We start from the raw sequence: 25,138 nt of genomic DNA, 5'->3' as shown, positions 1-25,138 counted from the left end.
TAATCGCGACTAAATATTTTAATCGATTGACAGCCCTAGTTTTCAAATTTGAGAAGCATTACGTTATCTGAGATCCCAAAACTTACATTTGCGGGGGATTTCAGATGTCCCTTTCCCTCTACTTTGCAATGACTGAATGCAAGCTCAAACAAGTCCATTTCAAAGTAAAGCCATCTGAAGGGCATCCCATTGGTGGCTTGCTAAACCCACGGATAACGCACATTCTGTCCCTGCAGTTGAAGGTCTGCTAATGATACGATGATTGCCATTTTAGCTGTGGATCTCCAGTGTTGCCTTGTCATCCGGGGAGCTAGAGATACCTGAGAGAGCAATAAGGCCTGGCATTATCCATTACCATTGTTGTCTTAATGCCTCCTTCAATTATCCACAAGCAACTACTGTCAGAACCTCCCCCACCGGTTTTTCACCAATTTTGTCCCTGATTATCTGGATCAATGGGCATTAAAGGACCCAGGTGAAGACAAACACAGTAGTTTGGGGGGTTGGGAGAAGGGGGTCTACTTTCAGACAGACCAGAAATCCCTGTAACTACCTGTGTGCCAGGGACAAACGGAGATGGCTATTCAGTCGTCAGTCCCACCACACACAGTGTTTATTTAGCCACAGCTCAAACTAGACACTTTTAATCTATTTTCCCCGCAGAACTTGCAAACCCAAGAAATCATTTCTTTCAATCTCTGTCTGTCTGTTCCCTCCGTCACACACATGCAGACACACAAACAGACTAAAGTGTTAAAAGTTATTTTTAATCGGCTGGTTATGTCGCCCACCATTGATGGCGGTCCTCCCTGTCTACGCGTAAATAATGTAGAGCCTGAATTATTTACATTATTAATTCCCTATAACTTCTCAGTAATGTGTTTTTTGAGGTAATTATAAAGTATATAATATAGCTACCTTATAAAAAGATGATTTTTCACAGTTCAAGTTGTGAATCTTTGCAATTCTTTTGATGTAAAAAACATGCAAAGTTAACTGAATACCGGCTTTTAGTCTCAACATGAGCTTTAAAGAAATCCAAATTGGGCAAACCCAATACTGATCTCTTTACTGAGGCATTGATTTAGTGTTTGAACAGGTGCAGATGAAAGAGCCACAGGTGAGGGAGTTGCAGTCTGCACTGCTTGCAGAGGAATGACCATCCCGTGACTCACCTCAGCTCTGACCAGCTGCCTGCTGCAGAGGTCCCGGGCTGATCAAAGCCGCCTCAGCCCGCCAGTTCGGCGGTGACAACACTGACAGCCGAGTGTTTTCACCGCCTTCCGAGCTGATGAGCAGTTAGCGAGATGTGTTGTTAGGTGCTATGTATCTTCGGATTAATTGACACACCTGTGTTTAATTCAAACAGACAGTGCTGGCGATCATCTCATCAGAGATCCATCAACACTAAGCTACAGCTGCCTTGCTCATAGAAAGAAAAAAGTGTTAATAATCTTCCTGTCTCGGCTGTTAATGTGTTGATGTGTATGGTTTGATCTGAGATGGAAAAATCCTGTAAGTGTTCGGTAACACTTTGACTACTTACATACTTTACAGCGATGGTAAGAAGAATACATCACCACTGATTATTGCAGTATATCAGCTATTAACAAAAACAGGCTATAACATGAATACTAAGTATAACATCTGACAGTGTATGTTTTCATTTTACACTGTTTTTATACTGAGACTCCATCTGGCAACCTTGCGCTTGTTAGCACCCAGAATGGCGTATGAATAACACGGTAATTCGCAAGTAATTTTGTGTGCAATAAGAGTATATGAGTCATTTGTGCGCCATACTAACTGCAATGTAAACACATCCGTGTAAATATGCTGCGTACAGAGCTAGTACATGAAAAGTGAGAAAGACTGTTTATAGTGGGTGGTTGGGAGGGGAGGTGGATGGGTCCAACAAACACAGGACTTTCAACCAGGAGACTGGCGTTCGTGTCCCAAAGTGATGTTGAGTTGTTGTGAAGTTACGTTAGTGACGTGTTTGCCGTATTTATGTTACGTTGTTTCTTTTTTACTTACTTTACGTACTTATTTTAAGCCCAACTGTGATGTTTTTCCTAAACTTGAGTGAGTGGTTTTGTTGCATTACAGTCAAGACACAGTGCTAATAATTAGTTTCTCTTGAAAGATAATTACCAGGGACAAGGTCTGCAAATTAGCTATGGCTAGAAGTCCTATATACGTTGCATCGGTTGCACTTTAATTAAATGTAACAATGCCTATGTATTGTGCCTGTCAAATAAACTAATAAATAAATAAAAAAATTAAACAATTATTTTTCCAGAACATACATTACATCCTTACATTAGGGACTTTGTGTTATCAAAGTTCCAGTTTTAAAGATGACATAAATGTCCTTATAAGACTAATAACAAGTCTTATAAGGATTAAAAGTAAGCCCTATGCCATCCAAAATGCACATTTGTACTACTGTAGTAGTAAAGCACAATCATTTAGTCGTTTGTTATTCTTACAGGTGTCACATTTTCATTACACCTGGTTCACCTCGTGTAATATTTCATTAGTGGATTTCTACTGTCATGTAAAGAAGGGATTTGTGTGTCTGTACACTGCTACAACACGTTAAGTTGTGACAGACATGATACTTTTTGCACAGCCTGTTCTTGGTGATGTGGTAAATAAACATCACAAATTCAGAAAAAAAAAAATAAAATTAAATCAACAACAGAGTAAACAAAAAAGTTACTAGAAGGATTAAAAACATTCAGCAAATAAGCTTTCAGGTTTGTCTCATTGTTGTCAGAAGGAGTGTGTTTATCCTGGAACCTGCTGTTCAGGGTCGGCTGCTTTTATGCTTGTTTTCAACCCTCAAGACTGAAAAACTTGTGTTTTCATTATGTCTCCTTTGCAGTAATTTGTTCTTATTATATTTGACAACCGTTAAACCGGTCAGATAAGAGTTGTGCAAATCTTTAAGGCGAACCTGAGCGTACACATCTTCACAACTAAGTTTCCGCACACTGAGCTCCTGTCCATCTCACTGATTGAAATTTCAGAAGCCAAAGATGTTGCAACTTGTCCCAGGTATAGGCAGCGAGAGAAGCATTCAGAGGGGACACACACCCTATCACTAAAATGTAAGAAACAGATTGTGGTTGGAAAAGTAATGACGAACACAGCAAACCCTGATGGAGTAATACTGATAATCCACTGAGAGATGAATCACAGGTTGGATTTTCACCTCCGTCCTATAAACCAAGCCCTGCTGTCTGTTTTGGAGGTCATGTGACTGGGAGAGAGGCGGGGGAGAGGATTTGGAGGAGAAGCTCAGAAAGCTAAGGTGAGACCACCTCCACTACTCAAGCGTTACCTTTACACTTAAGGCAACACCTTATACCTGCGCTGAGCCACATACAGCAGCTTTAACAACCAACTGGACAACATCTAGAGGACGATCAGAACTGTTTTTGTTCCTTTCTTTTCAAGGACGTTTGGGATGCATTTCACCATTCCATCAGTATCCCTGTAGGAGTCAACCTGGGCCCTTTCCAGTGGACTGACGCTTAGTATTGGACTCTTAACAACATGGACATGTTTGGCCCAGGACAACTGGTATCTACTCTCCTGCCTGCAGTTTTCCATTCACCTGCAGCTCACTTTTTCCCAGCATTCCCAACCAGACTGGGCTCTCAACCTCAGATTCTGATCCCGGGGCCCTTTATCAGCTATGAATCCTTGAGGAATTATCTGCAGCCAGAGCCATGCAAGGAAGCCTTTCTCCTGGCCGCGCAGACAGTCGGGATGGGGCCACTCACAGAGTGCATAGGTGAGTTCAAACTACAGCTGCTGTGTCCAAAAAAAGGGGCCAATAATAGTGGACTTGTGCAGGATAGTGCACAGCCAAACTGGCACAGTTCGACCACAGTCTGTCTCTAAGACAGTCGGTGAGCACCATCTGATCGCAGTGTAAATGTTTACAAAAGATTGGCTAACAGCTCGTAACTAACAATCAATTATCACGCAGTGTTAAAGTGGGGCCTAATGATCGCTGTGCTAATTATCCAATCTAGAGCCATTAGTTCCTTGTCACCCGTTGGCGATTGTGTAATTGGTGCTGGTGCTGTGCTTTCCAGATGAACAGAGGCCAGTGAAGCAGCGTCGTGCACGGGCCAACTACAGCAGCTGGCAGCTGGAGGAGCTGGAGAAGGCCTTCGAGACCACCCACTATCCAGACATCTTCATGAGGGAGGCTCTGGCCCTCAGACTGGACCTCATCGAGGCCAGAGTACAGGTAATTGGCACACTGAACTCCTACTGGTAATGTTCGCTTTCATACTCATTCAACTGATATTAATTTGTATGTACAGTGTGTAAATGAAGCTCTTCAGCCCTGCAGACTCTTTTGCAGGTCCATCAGTACCAAGTTGTGTCAAGTGACAGACATTATTTAAACCCACACACATTTCTTAATTCTATTCAAGATATCAACGTTTTTAACAATATAAAAGATGTCACACAGAATTCCAGGGAGATGCATCATGTCACAGTTCAAGGTGCAGCAAAGAAGAGGTGTCTGTGAAATGAATATTTCTGTCAATATAAATGCAATATACTGTAGCTTTAAAGGATAGGTTCACTTGTTTAAGTCTGTCTTAAAACAATACTCTCATTCCTATATGTATATTGAAACAACATTATTTGTTTCTGTACTTGTTCCGCTTGTTTATACTGGCTGTGAAGAGATTCCTTCCTAACACGGCTACACTGTAAGAGACGGGGGTCAACATTTTTAGTACTCGTTCTGTGCAAAAGTGCATTCAAAACATCAGCTGAAACTTCAGCAGTCGGCGTTCGTTGAATAAAGTGGATATCTTCCAAAAAAAATTTTTTTTTAATACAAAATTATTAGTGTTATTACATTGGACATCAGACAGGGATTTTTTTCACGGCCGTTATGGATGGGAGGAATGATTACAACAACCTATAACTCTTTCAATATACATATAGTCATGTCAGTTGATTTACAATGTGACCATATCCTAAAATTGAGTGCTGATAAAATAGTGTGGTAAAAGGTTGTTTAACTTTGAAGCTTCAATTTTAGTTAAATATCTTTTTTTTGTTATTTTGAATAAGTAGTTGCACTGTTACAAATGTATTTGTTTATTTATACTTCCCTATCATTTATATTGATATTTAGTATTTCTTCATTTCTTCCCAGGTTTGGTTTCAAAACCGCCGTGCCAAGATGAGGCGGCAGCTGAAACTCCAGGGCCAGCATGCGGGGCCTTACGTAAAAAGAGACAATGATGAAACGTCTGAGAAAGCGAGCAGGGGTTTGAAACAGCAGACAGAAAGTTCTGACAGCGAGCACTGGGAGACACGACCGGAAGGAGAAAACTATCCATGGACAAAAGCTGCGAGTGCTGCGCTGAGCGCGCGTATGCAGCCTGTGACCCCGAGGTCGGGGAAGTGGGAGAGGCCGGAGGGGCCGAGCTCAGAGGAGCTCCGCTCCAGCAGCATTGCTAATCTGAGGGCCAAAGCCAGAGAGCACGAGGCAGAGATTCACAGTACTGTAAACATGTCAGGAGGTGACACACAGTCACAAACACAGGAAGATGATGCCATGCACAATGATTGATTGTTTTTCTGCTTCCTGTTTGTATAGATAATAATAGAAAAACAGCGTAGACACTATTAATATGCAGGAACATAGGTTTAAAACCTATTTGGGATGAGGAGCTTCATTATTTAGCTTAGTATAAAATGTTACAGTAATCTTCTACATGATTTTCTATCAAATTATTAATCTTGACGCACTATTTTCAATCTTATCTTCATGGTAATTTTAACTAACCTTTTCTGGCCATTTTTATTTAAATAGGATTTTTAAAGTTCTTTTTAAACTGGGGTGGTTAAACGCATATCAATGTTTTGTCTGTTTTTATACAGATGTAAAACTGTAAAAACTCTCTATACTAGGGATGCAATGATCCAACTTTTTCAGTCCTAATAGCGATACCTGAGTTTTAGGTATCGGCCGATACCGAGTACCGATCCGATACCAGTGTTAAATTAATAAGCTGTATGCCTCACTGTGTGGAAGTGACTGGGATCATCCTTTTATGTGTAAGGCAACATCAACATTGCTTTCCTAAGTTTGTAAAACAAAATGTAACCAATAAATACATAGATCTAAATTTACTGATTTGTTCTTTATTATTAAAATAATAAATCTTACACCAGCAACTTGGTAAAAAAATCTTCAAAATTAACAGAAATTACAATTCAAGTGTAAACCTAACAAGCAGCAACAAATTGGTCAAAACTATGGAATTCAAATTCCAGTATATAATGTATATAGTATATAAACATAGAATTGAATAGATTGTCCCCATTCTCAAGATACCCGTTTCAGCTATTTGAGTAAGTATCAGCCCGATATCCGATCCAGTATCGGTATCGGTGCATCCCTACTTTATACCCTCCTATTATAATTCCTTTAAAAATGCATGTGATGTTTACGTGTCTTTATATTATGAACGCAGTTTTCAACGAGGTTGTCAACTCTGAATGAACGGCACATACTGTATACAGGTCAGTCTTGAACAGATAACAGTGACAAATGTTGCCATCTTATCATATCAGCTGAAATCGGATACAGTCGAATCACTTCTAAATGATTTTGCTAATGGCGAGCTCATCCCTGACCTCTCAGGTTACCTTAACAGACAGGCAGGATGTCTGCATGCAGCCACACGTCCTCACAGGAAACAATGGAAACAGCTAAAAAATGAAATCATGAAGAGTGAGTCTGTGTAGATGATACATGTCTAGTTTTTTTTACTATATGCATCAAAAACATAGTGAAAACTGAGAGTGACGCAGATTCCATAAAGAGATGTAAATCTGAAAAGATGAACATTTTAGGGCTTGTTTTGAGGGCCGAGTTAAACAATTGACACATTGACACAAAATTATAATATTAGGATGAAATAATAATTCATAACAGCTGTGATAAATACATGATGAAGTCGCAAAATGTAACATTGATCCATGATCTGGTTTGGCGCAACAAACTCTGTTGTTTTGCTAAATTCAGGTTATGAAAGCCAACTAAAACTACAGCGGTAATTATTAGTGATTCTCACATGTTAAACTTACTAAAAAAAGACAGCAGTGAGTCTAGAAGCATTTCATAATCCCATGTGTGTGCGCCTTCAACTACTGCACACAGTATTTTACATCATACTTTACTCAGTCAAAACATAATACAACATAATAAGGTGATACTGGTTTAAAACATCTAATTAATTAATATACTCCCAAAGTTGCAAGTTAATTCAAACAGTTTTGTAGGTTTAATATTCTGATAATATTGAGCTATAACAATTGATAATAATAGTATTAGATAATACAAGTAATGGACAAACATTGACTGTTTGAATGCACACACTGTATAGTTTGTGTGGTGGCATAATTCTAGTTGAAGATACTAGCAGTGTCTGTTTGCATGCATTGTTAATGCATTTGACCACAGGTTTGGAGTGGTGAGATTGACAGTCCTCTAACAGTGCAGAGTAACGCTGCCCCCTTCTGGGCCTGAAGATGTCCTCAGACAGGATTGATGAGATAGATAGTCATTCAGACAAAGTAACATACAGTACGTTTTGTTTTTTTAAATTCAACTAATGCATACGTTTCCTTTTTTACTGCGGTCACACATCCCTTATTTGTTCTGTGGACCATAATGAAACTTTTTTTTTTACTCTGCTTATTTCTTTGCAGATCCTGTTGTGTCAAATAAACAATTTATGTCTTGCAGTGAATGAGGTCAGTGTGGGCCGCTCACATTTCAAAGACTCAAGTCAAACTCTGGTCTCACACTCACTGATGAGGTCTCTGGGTCAAATTTGAAACTACTTTTCCCAACATGTGTCAGAGAGGCACATTGAAATGTTAGAGCTATTTTGTTTTCCTGCTTAGGTGGAATGACTCGTAAAACGTTCCTTTCTCTAACAAACTTTAAGAGTATAATTCTTCATAATCAGTTTACTTTATGAAAGTTGCAGAGAAATCCAAGTTACATGTTTTCCCTAAAATGTTGGTGGGACACCATGATATGGGATAATTAGGGCAGAATCCTTCTATGACAATAGTTGGCCTCAATTAGGCCCCAATTAGGCGCCACACAAAGATGACTGAGGTAAAAAAAATAGTATGTCATAGTTCTAGTCTTGTTCTCATACTGCACACTGACCCCGATATGCTGGCTGAGATAGCAAGTCTGCTGTTTAATTATGTCAGAAATCCTGCATTGTTCCCCTTTACTGGGACCCCAAAAAGATACATTTTACGAACCATTCAATTAAAAAATTAAAAAAATATATATACTAAAATGGGATTCCAATAGATCTTTTACATATAATATTAAAAGCAGAGCTACATCCTTTGTCACAAACAATACAGTGGCTCTTTAGTCTACTACAGTATATTCTATCAAATAAGTCAGAGTCTCTATGCGTCATCAGAAGTAATCTAAAATAAAAAAATAAAAATGTAAATACATTTATTCTGTTTCAGTCAAACCACCATGTGGACAGTGTTGGGGAGTAACTAATTACATGAAAAGGCATTACGTAATTAAATTACAAAAAAAAATGTAGGCCTAATTGTAATCCGTTACAGTGTAATTTTTTTTAATTGCATTACAGTTGTTAATCAAATTGCTGCTGATTACAAAGGGGTTACATCAGAATATATTATTTTCATTAAAAAGCTTATATGTAGAATATAATATTAATTCTGCTGCTTGTTAAGGGCGACAGGACACCACCAGACAGCGCATGTGGAGCACCGCTCGCCTTACTTCCTGTCGGAACAACTCTGCACAGCCTTGTTGGACTGACGGGCTCTAATGACACACTGTGCACACAGTATAGTATGCCATGAAAATGTCTTAAAAAATGTAATAGTATAGTATGCCATGAAAATGTCATTAAAATGTCACAGTATAGTATGTCATAAAAATGTAACAAATCATAAAATGCTATGCCATATAAAACTTTCACAATATTGTATGTCATAAATAGTCATAGTATAGGATGCCATGAAAAGTCTCATAAAAGTCAAAAAAGTCAAATATGTCACAAAAATGTCATAGTATAGTATGCAACAAAATGTCATAGAACTGTCATAGTACAGTATGCCATAAAAATTGTCATAAGTCATAAAAAAGTCAAGTAACCCTATACTATGACTTTTTATTATATCGACTTACTATACTATGACTTTTTTTCGACATACTATAATATAACTTTTTTTTCGACATACCATACTCTGACTTTTTTTTTTGTTCTTTTTGACATACTATACAATCACTTTTTTTTATATTTTCAACATAAAATACTATGACTTTTTATTTATTTTTTTTCAACATACTATACTATGACCTTTTTTTCTTTTTTTTCTTGACAGACTATATTATGACTTTTTTGAAAAAAATTGGACATTCTACACTATGACTTTTTTTCTACATTCTATATTATTACTTTTTTTGACATACTATACTATGACTTTTTTTATTTTTTGACATGCTATTCTATGACCTTTTTATTTATTTTTTTACATACTACACTATGACTTTTTAAATATTTTGACATACTATACTATGACTTTTTTCATTGCAATTTTCGACATACTATACTATGACTTTATTTAATTTTTTTCAACATACCACACAATGACTTTTTTTCCACATACTATGACTTTATTTTTAGTTTTTTCGACATACTATACTATGATTTTTTTTTATTATACTGACTTTTTTTCAACATACTATACTATGACTTTTTTAATTTTTTCGACATACTATACTTTGACCTTTTTTTTCGACTTATAGGTATAGTATGAGGTGACACCTCAGCACCCCTTCGCTTTTGCAACGGCGCTGTCGGTCAGGTCGGCGTTATCAGCTGTAACCGCCATATGAGCGCAGTGCAGGGCTGCAACTGTGAGCTAGCCAATGGGGCACGCTCACATGCAGGAACATGCACTAAAAGGCATGCGCGGCCGGTGCCTGTCAACAAAGCACGGGGAAGCTCGGAATACAACACACACAGAGGGGAAATGACTTCATTCTCTGCTCAGGTAGACATTACTCTACAATATCTTAACATAACAAATAGTTGTTTGCTGTTATATTAATGCTCTGGATATTGTATAGAGCACCTTTAAAAAAGTCATAGTATAGCATGCTATAAAAATGCCATATGAAAGTGTCATAAAAGTCATAAATATGTCGCAAAAAATGCCATAGTATAGTATGCTATAAAAATGTCATAGTCTGGTATGCCATAAACATGTCATAATAAAGTATGCCAGAACATGTGCATAGGCAGAAATTCTATTTTGGATGGGCCAGTACTAAAGTAGGAGTGCCATATTTTCCCAGAAAGGACTTATAAAAACTTAAGTAAAAAAAGGACAAAAATAGAAAAACTGAAAATACAGCGACAATTTTACTTTTCTGCATGCATTCTGCATTACAAAGGCAATAACAGAAAAACACTGCCTGTACAACATGCTCAATCAACAGAACTTATCCTATTCAGGGTAAAATATATTTGCAGATTGTAGAACCGGCAGTGCATGGGCTCTACATTGGATAGCACTGTTAAGTAACCATTGTATTGCACAAAGTTGCAACTAAACATAAACTAAAACAGTAGAGAATGTGTAAATCCATTACAGCATTCATCAGACAAAAATCTTGTGCATTCATTACAATCATTGTTACTTCTAGTAGTAACAATGTACCATGGTTGTATAACAGCAAATGCCAAGCAGCTGTTTACACAAATCAGCAGTAAAAATATAAAATCAAAGAATAAAAACACCCAGCCGGTTTGCATTAAGAAAGAACAAAACACTCCTTAATTTATATTAAATCAACCACCACATACAGTGAAATCTGGCTGAAATGTAGCTTCTATACAAAAAAAAATAGCAACTAATTTAAAATAATGTAGACTATTAACAGTCTATGAGTGCTAATACAGAACATTGCTTTATATCTGGTCACAGGGCTGAAACAGTGAATAAATAGTGAAACAACTGACCTACCTTTTGTTGTTTTCCTGGATTTAGTGTTGAATACAGAGATGAGCTCATCATAGTCCAAAGAGTCACAGGACCAGGTCATATTTGCACATGCACTTTGTCTGCAGTGTGGTTTGCCCTGCAGTTTTGAAACTTGTCCAGTGAGCTGGAGAGGGGGTTTACTGGTCAGGTGTTTTTACCTGACGCAGGTGTTTCCGGTTAGCTCACCTGTGGAAATGTTTGCACATTTTACAGAAAAGCTCGTCCTTGTTTACACAAGACAACTGTCCATACCACTTAGAAGCATCTTGGTTTTCCTTTCTTGACAGTGAAGGGAAATACCTTCAGATTTGGCTGTGAGGGTGGTTCATTAATTGCAGGTAAATCAGCGGTAAGCGCGCGTCAGTCTGGTGTTACAGCTGCAGCTCAGAGTGTACCTGCCTGTCAGAACCGGTGGGAACCATTAGCACCCAATTAGTTCCGGCCGGCTGCCTACAACTTGTTTAAACAGTTCACAAAGTCAACAATTAATAAAGTGTATATATATTTATTTTCTTACATAAATTATATATCTTTGTAATAAATTGTATTTGCTCAAACTTGGCTGGGTGGGACAGTGAGTAATGTGGGTGGGACAGTTACTGGCCACACCCTGTAACAGTTAATAAAAAAAATCCAGATGGCTACTCTAGACAAGAGGATGTCGAAACATTTTTAAAAAGACATTGTATAGTGTGTCAAAAAAAGGTCATCGTATAGTATGTTGAATTTATTTTTTATTTTTTTAAAAAGTCATAGTATAGTATGTAAAAACAAACAAATAAACGTCATAGTATAGTATGTCGAAAAAAATAAAAAAAAAAGTCATACTATAGTGTGTTGAATTTTTTTTTTTAATAAAAAGTCATAGTATAGTATGTCCAATATTTTTCAAAAAAGTATAAAATATATAATATATATAAGTATATTTATATATATATATATATAATGTATATACTTATATATATTATATATTTTATATATATATGTATATAATGTACAATATATATATATATATATATACATATATATATATATATAAACAATATACTGCATATTATATATATATATGTATATATATATATATATATATATATATAATGTATAATTAATATATATTGGCTTCTGTAGCCTGCCATTAAAAGGCAGGTTAGATAAAAGTTAAGGTCACTGATATTTTGATTTGAACATCTGTCAAAACCAATACATTTAAAAAAAAAATAAAAATAAAAAATAAAAAAAATAATAATAATAATAATAATAATAATAATAATAATAATTCTTAATTCAGTTTGCACGTTTGTTAAAAAAAAAAAAAAAGTGCATGAATTATGAACACCAGGGAAAGTATTTACATTTCTGTTTGAGTTGTATTCAACTGTTATTAATAACGAATCAGCAATCGGTGTCAATTAGTGTAATGATGGTAGAAGCTCACACCAGCAGCTCGTTGCTGCCCCGGCTGTCATTCAGGTAAAAGAAGGAAACAGGACGCAGCTGCAGCTCCGCAGTTCACGGCCAAACCCTGAACAGACACACTTTGTTTTCATCTCTCTTTCCTCCTGACTCCTCCACACTGAAGCCTCAGCCTGTTGCACACTTTGTCTCTGTACTGAGAGAGCTCAGTCTGTCGCTGCTGGGAGCATGGCTGCCATCAAGGCTTTGGAGCAGTGGTGTAAAATGCAGTGTGATGGCTACCGAGATGTGGCCATCACCAACATGACGACCTCATTCAAGAACGGATTGGCTTTTTGTGCTCTTATACACAAGTACAGACCGGACCTGATGTAAGTATTTACCTTTGGAAAAATGGTTAAAATGTAGGTGATAGCATATTCTGTCAGGGTTTGGTTAAGTACCTTTGTTAGGTGGATAAAATGCAATAATGTCTTGTATAGTTTCTACAAGGGTTTGTCTTTGGTACAGAGTATTAACCAAAAAGTGATTCTATTTAGATTTTATTTTGTAATCTTGATGCAAATTTAGTTAGGGGTGTTTGTTCTGCTATTATCATATCTAACCCATCATGTACAAGAAAGATGATGCATTGAAAACCTTTTATATCTTTTTTTTTAGTATATATTTTTTACATTTATTTTGAAATCCTCAGAGTCCAAGTTAGATAATATAATAATAATAATAATAATAATAATAATAATCTTTATTTGTATAGCACCTTTCTAGACATAGTTTCAAAGTGCTTGCACAGATACAATGAAATACAGACAAAATAAAAACAACAATAAAAGAACAAAACATAAAGACCAAATAATGAGAAAACTAAAATCTGTAACCAGTGGTATCAAAACAATAAAGTTACTACACATAAGCCAAAAGAGGACAATATAAGATGTGGGGAAAAGGTGCACCAAGCTGTTGCCTTACGGAGTTAAAAAAAAAAGGCTTTTTATAAAAATGTTTTTTTAAAAGAGATTTCAAATTGATAGTAGAGCTGATGATGTTTTTCACCAGCAAACCTAACTTCTCTCTTTGTGTGTTTTTTTCCAGAGACTATGACTCACTCAAAGAGGAGGATGTGTTTGAGAACAACAGACTGGTAAGATGTCAAGTTGTTGAACCATTTGTCATATTAAGTGGAACAGAGTTCATACTCGAGCTGCAAAATCTGATGTAGCATAAAAAACATCCACTTCATTAACCCCTTTACACATGACATGACCGTATACATCCAGAGATATGTGGCATTTACTGTATGCAGCAGATTGTTTAAATATTTAGCAGAGCAGTTTAAGTAGAAGCTGCTTGGTAGAAACTACATCTCTTTTAGACTCCTATCAAACTTCAAAATTCAGAATCTTTACTCTGCCTCTCTCAACTTGACCTCATTTATTTTGTTAACCCTCACATGACCTGAGCAGCACAGCACAGCACAGCGGGGACCTCTCCATTATTTAGTCTTCTTCCATTTTACCAGCTTCCTCCGGAGTGGTTACAGGTCCTGCACTCTGCACGACTTCCTTGTTGTCTTGGATGATCCTGGCAGTGTCAGCAACAAACCTGAGCTCAGGGGAGAGGCTCTTCAGGACATTCATTTTGAATGAGCCTCGCTAGTATCCTCTGCCACTCGATCCTCACGACGACAGTTCACTTGAAGCCACTGTTTAAATCTTGAATATTACGCAAGAGTACGAACTTTAAACCAGATTTGTGGCCACAGAATAGTGTGTTTTTATCAGGTTTTAGTTTTGATCAACTGTTGATGATGCTCCCTGTACCGAAACATGAGACAGTAATTCACACCCTTCTATATTTTATGAATAGTGTCACGTTTCTTACAGGTGGTTATTTTACGTGTTGTTGAATAAGAAATTGTCTGCGTGTGTTTGCAGGAAAACCAGCATCCTCACATTCTTTATCTTTTGTGCTCTTCTTTTATATTAGCAGACTTGGTATTCAGTAAGGCTTTGCTTTAAATTTAATGAGCATGTCCAGGCTGATCCTAAACAATGCCTCGATATCCTGCTCCCTCCATCCCCTTTCTTATCCCTACAAGCTCACAGGAAGTGTGCTATTCATTATACAGCCTTTTCCAGACCTCTCTGGGCCCAGCCACATAATACTGCTAGTCTATTTAAAGTAGATTGTATTGTCTGACATTTTTACACATGCTGTAATTGTAAGAGCTGACTGTGCCCAGTGAATACCATGTTTTTATATGGCAAGCTTTGGATGTGTTTACTTGGTGCGCCATACACTACCATTAAAAGGGTCAAGGGCTGTTTGTTAAACTGTGTAATTTTTTTCTTTTTCTCTAAAGGCCTTTCAGGTCGCAGAGGAGAAGTTGGGGATTCCAGCTTTGTTAGATGCAGAAGACATGGTGGCTTTAAGGATCCCAGACAGGCTGAGCATTCTTACCTACGTCTCCCAGTACCACAACTACTTCAAAGGACGTTCTCCCAGTGAGAATATGGCTGGTTCAAATATCCTTAGCAACCTGTGTAGATACATTTGAGTCGCAACAATGCAACATTTTCTTACAATTCAGGGCCTTTTCTTGCATATTTCTTTTTCAGTTTCAGGCTGAAGTATATCTGTTCTCTCCTGTGCTATAATGTGATGATTGACAGTGATTGTGTTTTACTTTTCCTCAGTGGGAGGTGTAAAAAGGCCAGCAGAGGGCTCCAAGGAGGAGCCATCAGAGAAGAAAAATCTCCCAGTGGTTGCCAAAACCTTTGTGTCTAAAACCGCCATTGAGAATCGTTCACCCTCCACTCTCACTGCTCAGACTTCGCCCAAGTTGGCCAGAGCTGCTGTTCAGGTCAGTGCTCATGTCAGAACGCATCACAACATTTGAAGTTATGGTTGTGTTTACAATACATCTTTGTTGTCTTACACTATTACTTTTTAAAATTTTATATACAAGGATTTTGATTATTTTCAGTGGGTTAGGTTAATGTTAATGAGGTAAGTTTGGATAGAGCATCACCTCAGTTTTCGTTTTCCTTCACAGAAGGCAGTTCTTGCAGAAAACGCCAACAAAAATGGGACTCTCAATAGCAAATGTGCTGCATGCAAGAGCCATGTTCATCTGGTTCAGCGGCACTTTGTGGAAAGCAAGCTCTATCACAGAAGCTGTTTCAAGTAAGAATATATTCACCGATACTTTCCCATCATGTACTGTTTATTGCACGAATAATTTCATGCTAATAAACTTCCACCAGATGCAGTGAATGCTCCAGCGTGCTTCATGCAGGAGGCTACAAACCTGGGAAGAATCCAGACGCTTTTATCTGCAACGCCCACCAGAACAGTTGCAAACCATCCTCCTCCGAGGCTGGCATCAAAAACGGACCCGCCAGTTCAGCTGGGCGATTAAATAGTGCCAGCCAGACCCAGCCTGCACCACGCCCCTCTTCTGTGCTGTCAGCCCCATTGAGTATTGTCCTGAAGCCAGTCAGTCCTACTCCACCTTCCCAGTCCTGGACGGCCTCAGCCCAGAAGACGCAGACGGCCCGGCAGAGGTTTTTCCAGGCTGCAGCGCCAGTCACAGAGGCCTCGACAGGTAACAGGAAGCCGACAGAGCCCTCGACAGGTAACAGGAAGCCGACAGAGCCCTCAAGTGTTTTAGGAAGGCCAAAGGTCACACTGAGTCCTGATGATGAGAAGAGCAGAGCCAGGACAACCAATGGAAAGAAACTGGCAGAGGAAAACTGTAACAATAACAACAAACGCCCGTTCACCATCCGACCAGCAGAGAGACGGTGAGTAATGAGCCGTATACTTTCTGTGGCCGGGAATAGATTTCTCCTTTGCAGTATTGGGATATTTATAGTCTCTCACACTGTCTACATGGTTTAGCAATGACTTTTCTTATTAAGGCTGACAGTGAGGGTTTCCCCTCTCTGCAGGTTTGGAGATGAGCCAAGTTCAGCTGACATCCCCGGTTTGAGAAAAGATAAATGCAGCCAAGGCCCAGCAGGAAACTGGGCAGGACAGCCCTCCACCAGCCAGACAAACAAGAAGGAACCGCCATGTCTGAAGGCCATCAACAAAGACAACACAAGGCCAACAACTGTACACACAACTGCCAAAGGCAAGCGCAACTAAATTCATTTCAGTTGTTTTTGATCCATTATTTGACATCTAGCCAACATCCATTCCCGCCCCCCCCCTCCTCCGCCCCCATTCTCCCCGTCTGTCTCCGAATGCATTCATAGAAAACAAAGCCCTTTTGTCATCTTTGCCATATTTATACAGCCAGTGCATTTAGCATGGTGTTAGTGCAATGCTGGATACTGACATTTTAATTTCTGTCTCACACTTTTAATGAAGTTTCATAGTTGGAACTGTCATTCTCTTTGGATGGATGGGCATGCATGGGTGCAGCCTCCTGACAGTCAGGTGCTTTTCAGACGGAAACACAATTACTGTTGGTTTTTTAAATAAATGGTCATCAAATTATCATCTTTTATAGAAGTCTGCCTATCATGGAAAATAATGATGTTGCTTATTAATATGGACCACATATTGACCATTATTTCAACTTGTTTTTGGAAATCAAGACCACCTCTTTTCAAATTTTACAAAGAGTTTGTGCATGTATCTGTTTGTCTCGTGCACAGATTAGAGCACAATTTGGGTCTTTAATACAGCTGTGCAAGTGAGGATCCATTACTTTAGTGCACTGTTGTGAGAGATTAGATAATGAAACCAGTAGCTGCACTTATTATCAGCTGTTCATGTGAGTGTGACACGGAGGGAGACGAGTCAAGGGAGTCTTTTGTTTACCGCGTACGGAAACTTAAACTGTTTTGAGTGCACACTTCATCGCTAAAGCAGATGTCAAATAAAAGTCAACGTGATAATGTCTCCCTGGTTTTTGAAATTAAGAATGATTTCACGGATGAAGTAGTGATAAGCTTTCATTTGCCATCATTCTCATAAATCGTTCACGCAACTTTTTTCTGTCTAAATGATTTGTCTGCAGATCCAGTCTGGGGGCTATTGAAGTTCAAACCTGTGAAAATCGAGCTAGCTTTAAAGTAAGTCTCCTCAATCATCTGAATATTCACTATTGCCTCATAACTCACTTAGGTGGAAGTGGGAAGATCACACAGGTGGACCAAAAAAAAATGTATTGAAAGATTTGTCTTCAAACAACGCTATTCACTCTCCAGAATGCAGAGTCGTCGAGCTTCTTCCATCTCTGTTAGTGTTGACTGGCTCAGAGTGCACCAGCTAGCTCTGTCCCCCATCCTAACAAGCTCCTCGGCGTGCTGGGCCTGAACTTTCCCCACCCTAACACTAGATCCTCTCATTTCTAATCCCTGCTGATGATTCCTCCATTCCACCTTTTATCTTTACAAAATAAAAGGTGAGGTCTTTCCTTATATTTTCATTCTTTGCATTCAGCCCATAGGTGTATTAAATCTGTGTCACATAAATGCTAAACATTTTTAAATGGTGGCACACTTAAAAGCTCATTTTATTTTGTCTTTCTCACAGAGATACTGAAGCCTTTACTGAGCAGCATAAGCCTGGAGTCATGTCCATGACTTCCTCTAATGTCCCCATCATTACAACAAGGCCTCCCTCGGCTCCAACACCTGCACTACCTCCGGTTCGTTTTGCTCCGTTTGATCCTGCACTCTTTAGAGAAGTCTCTCCCCAGAAGCCTCAGCTTGGCTCTGGAAGACCTGGTGAGTTCCTTCTGTACATTATAATAATAGACATTAGTCTACTAGTAGAGTCAGTTTGCAGGGGTTGAGTGTACAGCATTTACACTCTTTTTCTTCTGTGCTATTTGTTCTTGGCAATAAGGTTAATTGTGTCTTAAAATATACTGCTTCTAACTATTTTTTTAGCTGGCCTAGGCAGTTCCCTTAAATAAAATTAAGCTGTAATGTTACTATCTCTATATGTTAGACTATTTACAAAGGTAAGTCCAATATCCACTCTCTTTTAGCAATGTTTTTGATCTTTATCAACTCCTGAGGGAAGTATTTGGCTCTTTATCTGCTAAATGCTCCACTATGTTCACCAGCTAGTCTCTAACGGTGTTGGTCTGCCATCTGATGCTGGGCAGGTAGTGCACAGTGTGTTTTTAGAGCTTTTTCATAAAAATAGCTGCTTGCTGTGGTTGAAAACGACACTATGAGAGTGTGAGAGGGAACCAAAACAGCCAAACAATGAGCTGAATCTCATTATAAAGCCGAGGGGATCTGCAGATTCGGTTGATAATTCTCTGTAGGTTCATCACTATGAGCGACCCCTTTCACGTTGTTTCCACATCGTCATATGATACATTATTATAAAAATATTGATTTTGGCAGCTTTAAGCATAAAGTTACCATCATCATGCTAACATTTGCTGAAAATGTTTTTAGTTTTGCAAGTATTTAAAATCTACAGAGAGACAGAGAGATCATCTGTGCTGATTCTGAACCCGGATTTTATTTTGTTCTGACTAAAATAGTTTTTAATACCACTGTTTCAGTTATCATTTATTTGATTTATTTCGATTTTTAGATGAATCCAAAGTATTAGGCAGTGAAATGTATGATGGCATGATGATGCTGCTATAGGAAAAGTCAGTCATGGCATTCAATAGTTTTTGACATTTCTGACAAAACTGCAAATGTCCACCTCATGGTGGCACTAGCGGAAAAGTCAGAAGATCACCAAAGTCATTTAGCTTCACCCTCTGGGGACAATGAACATTTGATGGCAATCCATCCAAAAATTGTTGAGACATTTCAGTCCGGACCGATGTGGTGGACAGACTGAACGACAGATCCCAACACATCGCTATCATGGCTTAACATTCCTAAGAATGCTGCCCTGTGTTTTGAGATTCTTTTCTGTTTTTTTAGCAGAAAACTGAAAAAAGGCATAAATAGATTGAACCCTCTGCAGATCTACAGCATGTAAACCTTCTTGTCCTTATTTTAGCGTTTAAACATGGGAGTCACTCGCCTGTGAAATCCCCAACCAGACGGCCAGCTGTGGAATCTATTAGCTCTTCATCGACTGCTCCAGCCAATCACGGAAATCCGTCAGGTTGGTTCCCAGCTTTTTAAAAAATGTCATCATCACAGACGCACATACACGGCCTCAGCCATATTGTTGATTTCATATGAGCAGTCATTTTTTTACTGAAAATAAATCAGGTGAAGTCATATGTGACAATACGTTTCTGAAAAGCTGCCATGAAAGGACTATCTAATCCTATTTTATCTACCTCTTAGGTGCTAAAAAGGGAAAGTATTTGTCACCCACCAACGCCTCCAGGACTGAAATGAGGTCACCCTCTGTAAGTTCCCTCCATTAAGTCTCTTAAGAGATTAATTAACAGCTCTACAAATATGCTTTCATTATATTCCCAGTAAAAAATGGACGACCTTCTTTACGTTTAAGTGTCCAAAGTTGGAATTTTCAAATTAAAGTAATCTCTACTTCTACTGTGACTCTTAAGTTCTTTTGTTTTATATCAGGTGAAGTCTTATCATGTTCCAGCGGAGCAGATTGAGAGGGACCTGAATGATATTGAGACAAACTTGGCTCAGCTGGAGAAGGAGGGTGTGGAGCTGGAAAAGAAACTCCGCAGCTGTGAGGAAGGTACTTTATTCCTGTCGCTCTGCAACCCCCTGCAACAAATCTTTCCCCACTTCCTTCCTTTCCCTTGTTTAGACGTGCCTACAGAATTGAATGTTGATGTGTCAGAAACAAGCTGTGCAATCTTTAAAATAAACACTCCCTCAAACTCACTTACTCCGAGGCAGAAGGTGTCAATGCAGTGGTCAATTTTGCTCTCTTGCAGTGAATAACCTTGACACAAACTTTGATATTTTATTGTATTTGTGCAAACTGCTGAATCCCACTGCTGCTTCAGTGAGAGCATCTCTGGTGCAGAGTTGTGTCCTGGTTGCTTCACACGGGACACACACACATTCACTCGCCATCAGCTGGAGCTTGGTGTGTGAGTGTGTGTGTGTGTTGGGGGGATTTACCTGCCATTTCTATTACTGTTTCTGCAGCCAAATGAGGTGAGAGGCACAGACAGCCCACAGGGAGGTTGCTTCTCTTTTGAGGTAGTGGGAGTAGGGGGCCTGATTGCTTTGCTCAAGGTCAACATGACTTGGGTATAGTAATATATATTCTGGTCGATTGCATACTTTTTTTTCCCTATTCGCCACCCAGGAAGCCTGAGCATGCAATCGCTTGGCCAGGATTTGACATCAATTGCACACCACCTAGGACATCATCTACTTGTCGTTGGGAAAACTAAACCCTGGCACTCAAGTTCAATTCAGAGTAAAATCATGTTTGTTCTGGTGATGGCAAGAATGTAGACTGTCTTGTTCCGATCTGTCCTTATTGTAAATGTGACTTCGGTGTGTGTTTTGATGGATTAATCACTAATTGGGATTGGCAAATATTCACTCTAAAAATCTATTGATCCACCTACTATTTGTATTCCAGTCTGACTTGATGAATCAGAAAATGCAAGCTGTGTTGCAGTGCATATTATAATAAGTGGTGGACCAAAGGAATCCCTAAATCATGAATACTGCTTTAGGAAAATATTTAAACCGCATTTAACATTGTAGATTTATATATCAACCACTTTGTCAAAGCTTCACTGTATTCTAGGTAAAAAATAAATAAACAAATCAAAGGTAATCCCTACTGGATTTCTGCTAAATCATTATTAAATAAGTGATGAAGACAAGTCTGTGATCCATCATGTATTCCCTCTGTGTTGCTCTACATCCCCTGCATGTTAAAACCTGCATATTAAGAAGATCATGTTTGGGGGTTTAGATGAGGAATTATATTATAGATGGGAATGCTGGGGCCTGTGTATTTACTGTAGAGCTGCAACTACTGTAATGATTATTTCAACTATCGGTTTATCAATTCATGTTTTTTGGGGGTTTTTTACATAAAAAATTATGAGAAATGCTCATTATAATTTCTAGAGGTGACATTTTAAATTCTTGTTTTGTGCGACTAACAGTCTAAAACCCAGAGAGAGTCACTTTATCTTCATATTTGACAAAGAAAAGCAACAAATCCTCACATTTGAAAAACTGGAACCAGAGGATATTTGCTATTATATAGGCGATTAATTGATTATTAAAATAGTTGGTTTTCTTATTGACTAATCATGTTGGTGGTTTTAGAAAATAAATTGAACCCAGTGTAAAATAAAATATTCACCCAAGCTCTCAGTGAGATAAAGGAATATTATGTATGCTAAAGTCTACGCAACAGCAAGGATGACTAATAATGTTAACTATGCAGTAAATGAAGACACTTTTATTCCTAACTGTTGAACATATCTTTGTTCTGCGTTACATGATGGTAATGTTTACTTTAAGAATCAGATTTAATGTTGCCTACACCAGTGGTGCAGGGCTGTGTATTATTGACTGCTACAGTCCCTCAGTCCCAACCCTGCAGCCAAATTATCCAAAAACCTCATTTATTGTTGCACTTAATTGTATCATTGTGTAACTAAAATAAAATGAGCTATGATTCTGGATGAGCGGAGGCTTCTTGATTGTTATATATTAGATAAAATGATGAATAAAATAAAAAAGAATAAAAATGAAATATATAATGTGAATGAAGACAATTATTCTACAGCTTGCTCTTTAACCTCAGTCACTGCATTATGTGATATCAGGAGAGCACAGAGCCAAAACTGTATTTAAATATTGCTGTCTGAACACGCTGAAATCTCTGAGCTTAATTTGCCCCTGCAGGATTTCATTTACTCACAAGTCAGAAACATTTAGTTAAGTAAATCTGCCCAAGTTGGCCAGAGTGGATAATAAATGCGCATTTTTCAGAAATTTCCAGAAGGTCGACAGGCGTTATAGTTGTTTATGTATGCTTAGATATTAGAACTTGACGATAATAAAAGAGTATCAAGGGTCGCAAATTGTATCTTGGTGCATTACTAACATTAAAAAATGTGTTTTTCAGAGGGGGAGGGAGACATACTGATGGACCCACTGATGGTCGACTGGTTCAACCTGATTCGAAAGAAGCAGATGTACATCAGGAACGAGTCAGAGCTTGTATACATGTGAGTTGATCTATAGCTTAAAAACATCTCACAGTTTTGGTTGCAGTTTGTGTTTAACTTTGTGCCAAAGCCATTTTCTTTTTAATTAAATAGAATAACTTTTTACCCTGAAATACTTTCTAATGGTATTCCTCTATGAGAATGAGGCGTGTTGTTATCGTTATTATTATTCCTATACACCTTTTATATAGCGCTAGAATTAATTCCAACTTATTAACTGTCAAACCAAATGTATTTGTTCAAGATTGTTTCCAGTTTTGGGATGGATGTGATGCGCATAATAATTCAGGTTTATATTATATGTGATTACTGAATGCATCTGTCAGAGCCAGGATTCAGGAGCTGGAGCAACAGCAGCCAGGTGTGGAGGGGGAACTTCGCAGGCTGCTGGAGAAGCCAGGTAAGAGATCACAGGCTCTCTTCTCAACATCACCTCTGTTACTTTCACCTTCCAACACTAAAGTGTGTCAACTTGGTGTTACAGATCATTTAAAGTCCAGAGAGGAGCGACAGCGGGAGAAGAAGTTGATGCAGAGACTGATGGAGATTGTGGACGGCAGAAATGCAATAGTGGAGGGTCTGGATGAAGACAGGCTGAGGTAACACGATGCTTATAATCTTATAATAGTTTTTACATTACAGGAGAGATCAGTAATGCAGCGATACTGGTAATATATAGCAACTTGATATGCAAACAAAACAAAATGCCAAACTAGAGTTTTCTTTTTGATCAATTTCAGGGAAGTGGAGGAGGATCAGCAGTTGAATGAAATGATGAAAAATCTTGGTAAGTATCGCATGAAATGCTTTTTCTTTTACATGATTTTCCAATTTGAATGCATCATTCTAATATACACTTTTTGTTTGGTGAATAGGAGTAAAGAAAGCCAAAAATAAGAGGAAATCCTCCATCTCAAAACTGTTCAGGCGGAGAAGTAAAAGACGAGTGGAATGATCCTTTTTTACTAAACTTACATTATTGTTTTATTGTTTTAATATCAACCCATTTTAGAATATTTTTAAGGTTTTTATATTGAAGTACTGCAGTACATAGTGTGCTAATGAGAAGGCGTAACGGATCAAATCATGTGTTGTCTTTCTAGTTGTTTCAGAATATTTCAAATTTAAAGGTTCAGTTAAAATGTTTTTGTTCAACATTCACCTTCAGTTCTTTGTTTGATGTTATTTAGGTGAAGTGAAAATTTCTAAATGGCTTATGATTCAATCTTTGCGGTTTTCACAATGGGTGTCCTGTTTTTTCACAATTGTTTTTCACAGTTTTTTCAAAAAAGGAAATGGTGTTTAATTACGTGGCAAATGCAGCTGCGAGTATTTTCACTTATATTGATTTCAGTAGAGGAGCGTCACACGAAAAAAAAATGCCCTCAGTCGTGAATATGTTTGTTATGTAAAGATTATGTGTATTTATTGAATGATTGGAATGAGTTATCTAATTATTAATTTTAGCAAATCAACTTGCACTGGGTCAAAAAAATTGGATGTTGGGTGTTAAAATGACAAGCTATCATGGTTTTAAAACTACAGAGGGAACACTGGCTGTTCCACATGCAAATGAGAATAAATGTGTAATCCTTCAACCGTCTTGATCCTAAATGAAATTATTTCAGTATTTATTTAATAATGGATTTTAACAAATTTCCTGTAAGGATATTAGCAGGAGAAAAAAAGCCTTGACAATTGAGTTTGAATGGCTGTGGAGTGTAAAATGGAGAGCCACACATGTTGCAGACTGTAGTTCCTCTCTCTCACTGTACTGTAGGTGGCAGCCTGGGTATGCTCTATCACAAGGCAAGAACTTGGAAATCCAATTTGCCACAGTACGGACAGTTAATTTCTTTGCTAATTTTATAAATGCTGCAAAAATGTTCAGCTGTGCTGATGCAATAATGTTATGTGAAAGAGGATTAGGTAGAGCAGTAGCTTATGGCCGGGGAAGGCTTATAAACTATAGGTTGTATTGAGCTCTTTATCTTCAAACCGGGTTTAATTAAACATTACTCTTTACTAATATCTGCATCAGAAATGCTCCGCACCTGAGCTATTAAAATGTTCCAACGTCGTGTGGAGTCACTCATGTGTGAAAATGGCATTCGCAGTGTTTGTAAGGAATGTACTGTATAATGTTGCATTTTAAGTGTCACTGAATGTACTTGTACTCCTATTTATAACATTTTTAAACTTGAAAATCTGTAGTCCAATAAATCCTTTGAAGATTAGCGTGTATGAGAGGTTGAATTATTTACTTAACAGCTTCCTTTGGCACACATCTTTCTATTTAAACACATCCTTGAACTTTTTATCACACCACTTCCCATATTTCAAGCTTCAGCAACGATTCAACGACTGCCAAGATCAGACGTTGCTTTCAGTGAGAAACCAACAATGCTGCGACTCCTTTGCATTAAAGCTGCGCGGTAATCACAGAGCTGCATCAATGTATGC

The 25,138-nt window shown here is 38.1% G+C and overlaps 2 protein-coding genes across 4 annotated transcripts; both read left to right on the top strand.

Moving 5' to 3' along the window:
- Positions 1 to 1,105: 1,105 nt before the first annotated feature.
- Positions 1,106 to 6,106, top strand: si:dkey-43p13.5 (homeobox protein unc-4). Its single transcript, XM_037791622.1, has 4 exons — positions 1,106 to 1,120; positions 3,547 to 3,805; positions 4,113 to 4,270; positions 5,201 to 6,106. Exons 1-4 carry the CDS (start codon positions 1,106 to 1,108, stop codon positions 5,618 to 5,620), a joined length of 852 nt encoding a protein of 283 aa, XP_037647550.1. The 3' UTR covers positions 5,621 to 6,106.
- Positions 6,107 to 12,587: 6,481 nt separating this feature from the next.
- On the top strand, positions 12,588 to 24,906 carry micall2a (mical-like 2a). 3 transcript variants are annotated; one of them, XM_037793540.1, is made up of 17 exons: positions 12,588 to 12,905; positions 13,627 to 13,675; positions 14,897 to 15,038; positions 15,231 to 15,397; positions 15,593 to 15,720; positions 15,801 to 16,340; positions 16,488 to 16,672; positions 17,567 to 17,621; positions 18,085 to 18,278; positions 19,531 to 19,638; positions 19,827 to 19,891; positions 20,073 to 20,196; positions 22,573 to 22,675; positions 23,002 to 23,075; positions 23,160 to 23,274; positions 23,416 to 23,462; positions 23,551 to 24,906. In XM_037793540.1, exons 1-17 carry the CDS (start codon positions 12,763 to 12,765, stop codon positions 23,628 to 23,630), a joined length of 2,319 nt encoding a protein of 772 aa, XP_037649468.1. In that variant the 5' UTR covers positions 12,588 to 12,762; the 3' UTR covers positions 23,631 to 24,906. The 3 variants fall into 3 exon arrangements, with proteins under 3 accessions (XP_037649468.1, XP_037649469.1, XP_037649467.1); XM_037793541.1 differs by having other exon boundaries at positions 12,589 to 12,905; positions 15,590 to 15,720; positions 15,801 to 16,198; positions 16,556 to 16,672; XM_037793539.1 differs by having other exon boundaries at positions 12,589 to 12,905; positions 15,590 to 15,720.
- Positions 24,907 to 25,138: the final 232 nt, after the last annotated feature.

This window comes from Sebastes umbrosus, chromosome 14, assembly GCF_015220745.1.
Source record: "Sebastes umbrosus isolate fSebUmb1 chromosome 14, fSebUmb1.pri, whole genome shotgun sequence".
Taxonomy (NCBI): Eukaryota; Metazoa; Chordata; class Actinopteri; order Perciformes; family Sebastidae; genus Sebastes; species Sebastes umbrosus.
Note: the sequence above shows the minus strand (reverse complement) of the source record. Positions and strands in the feature narration are given on the sequence as shown.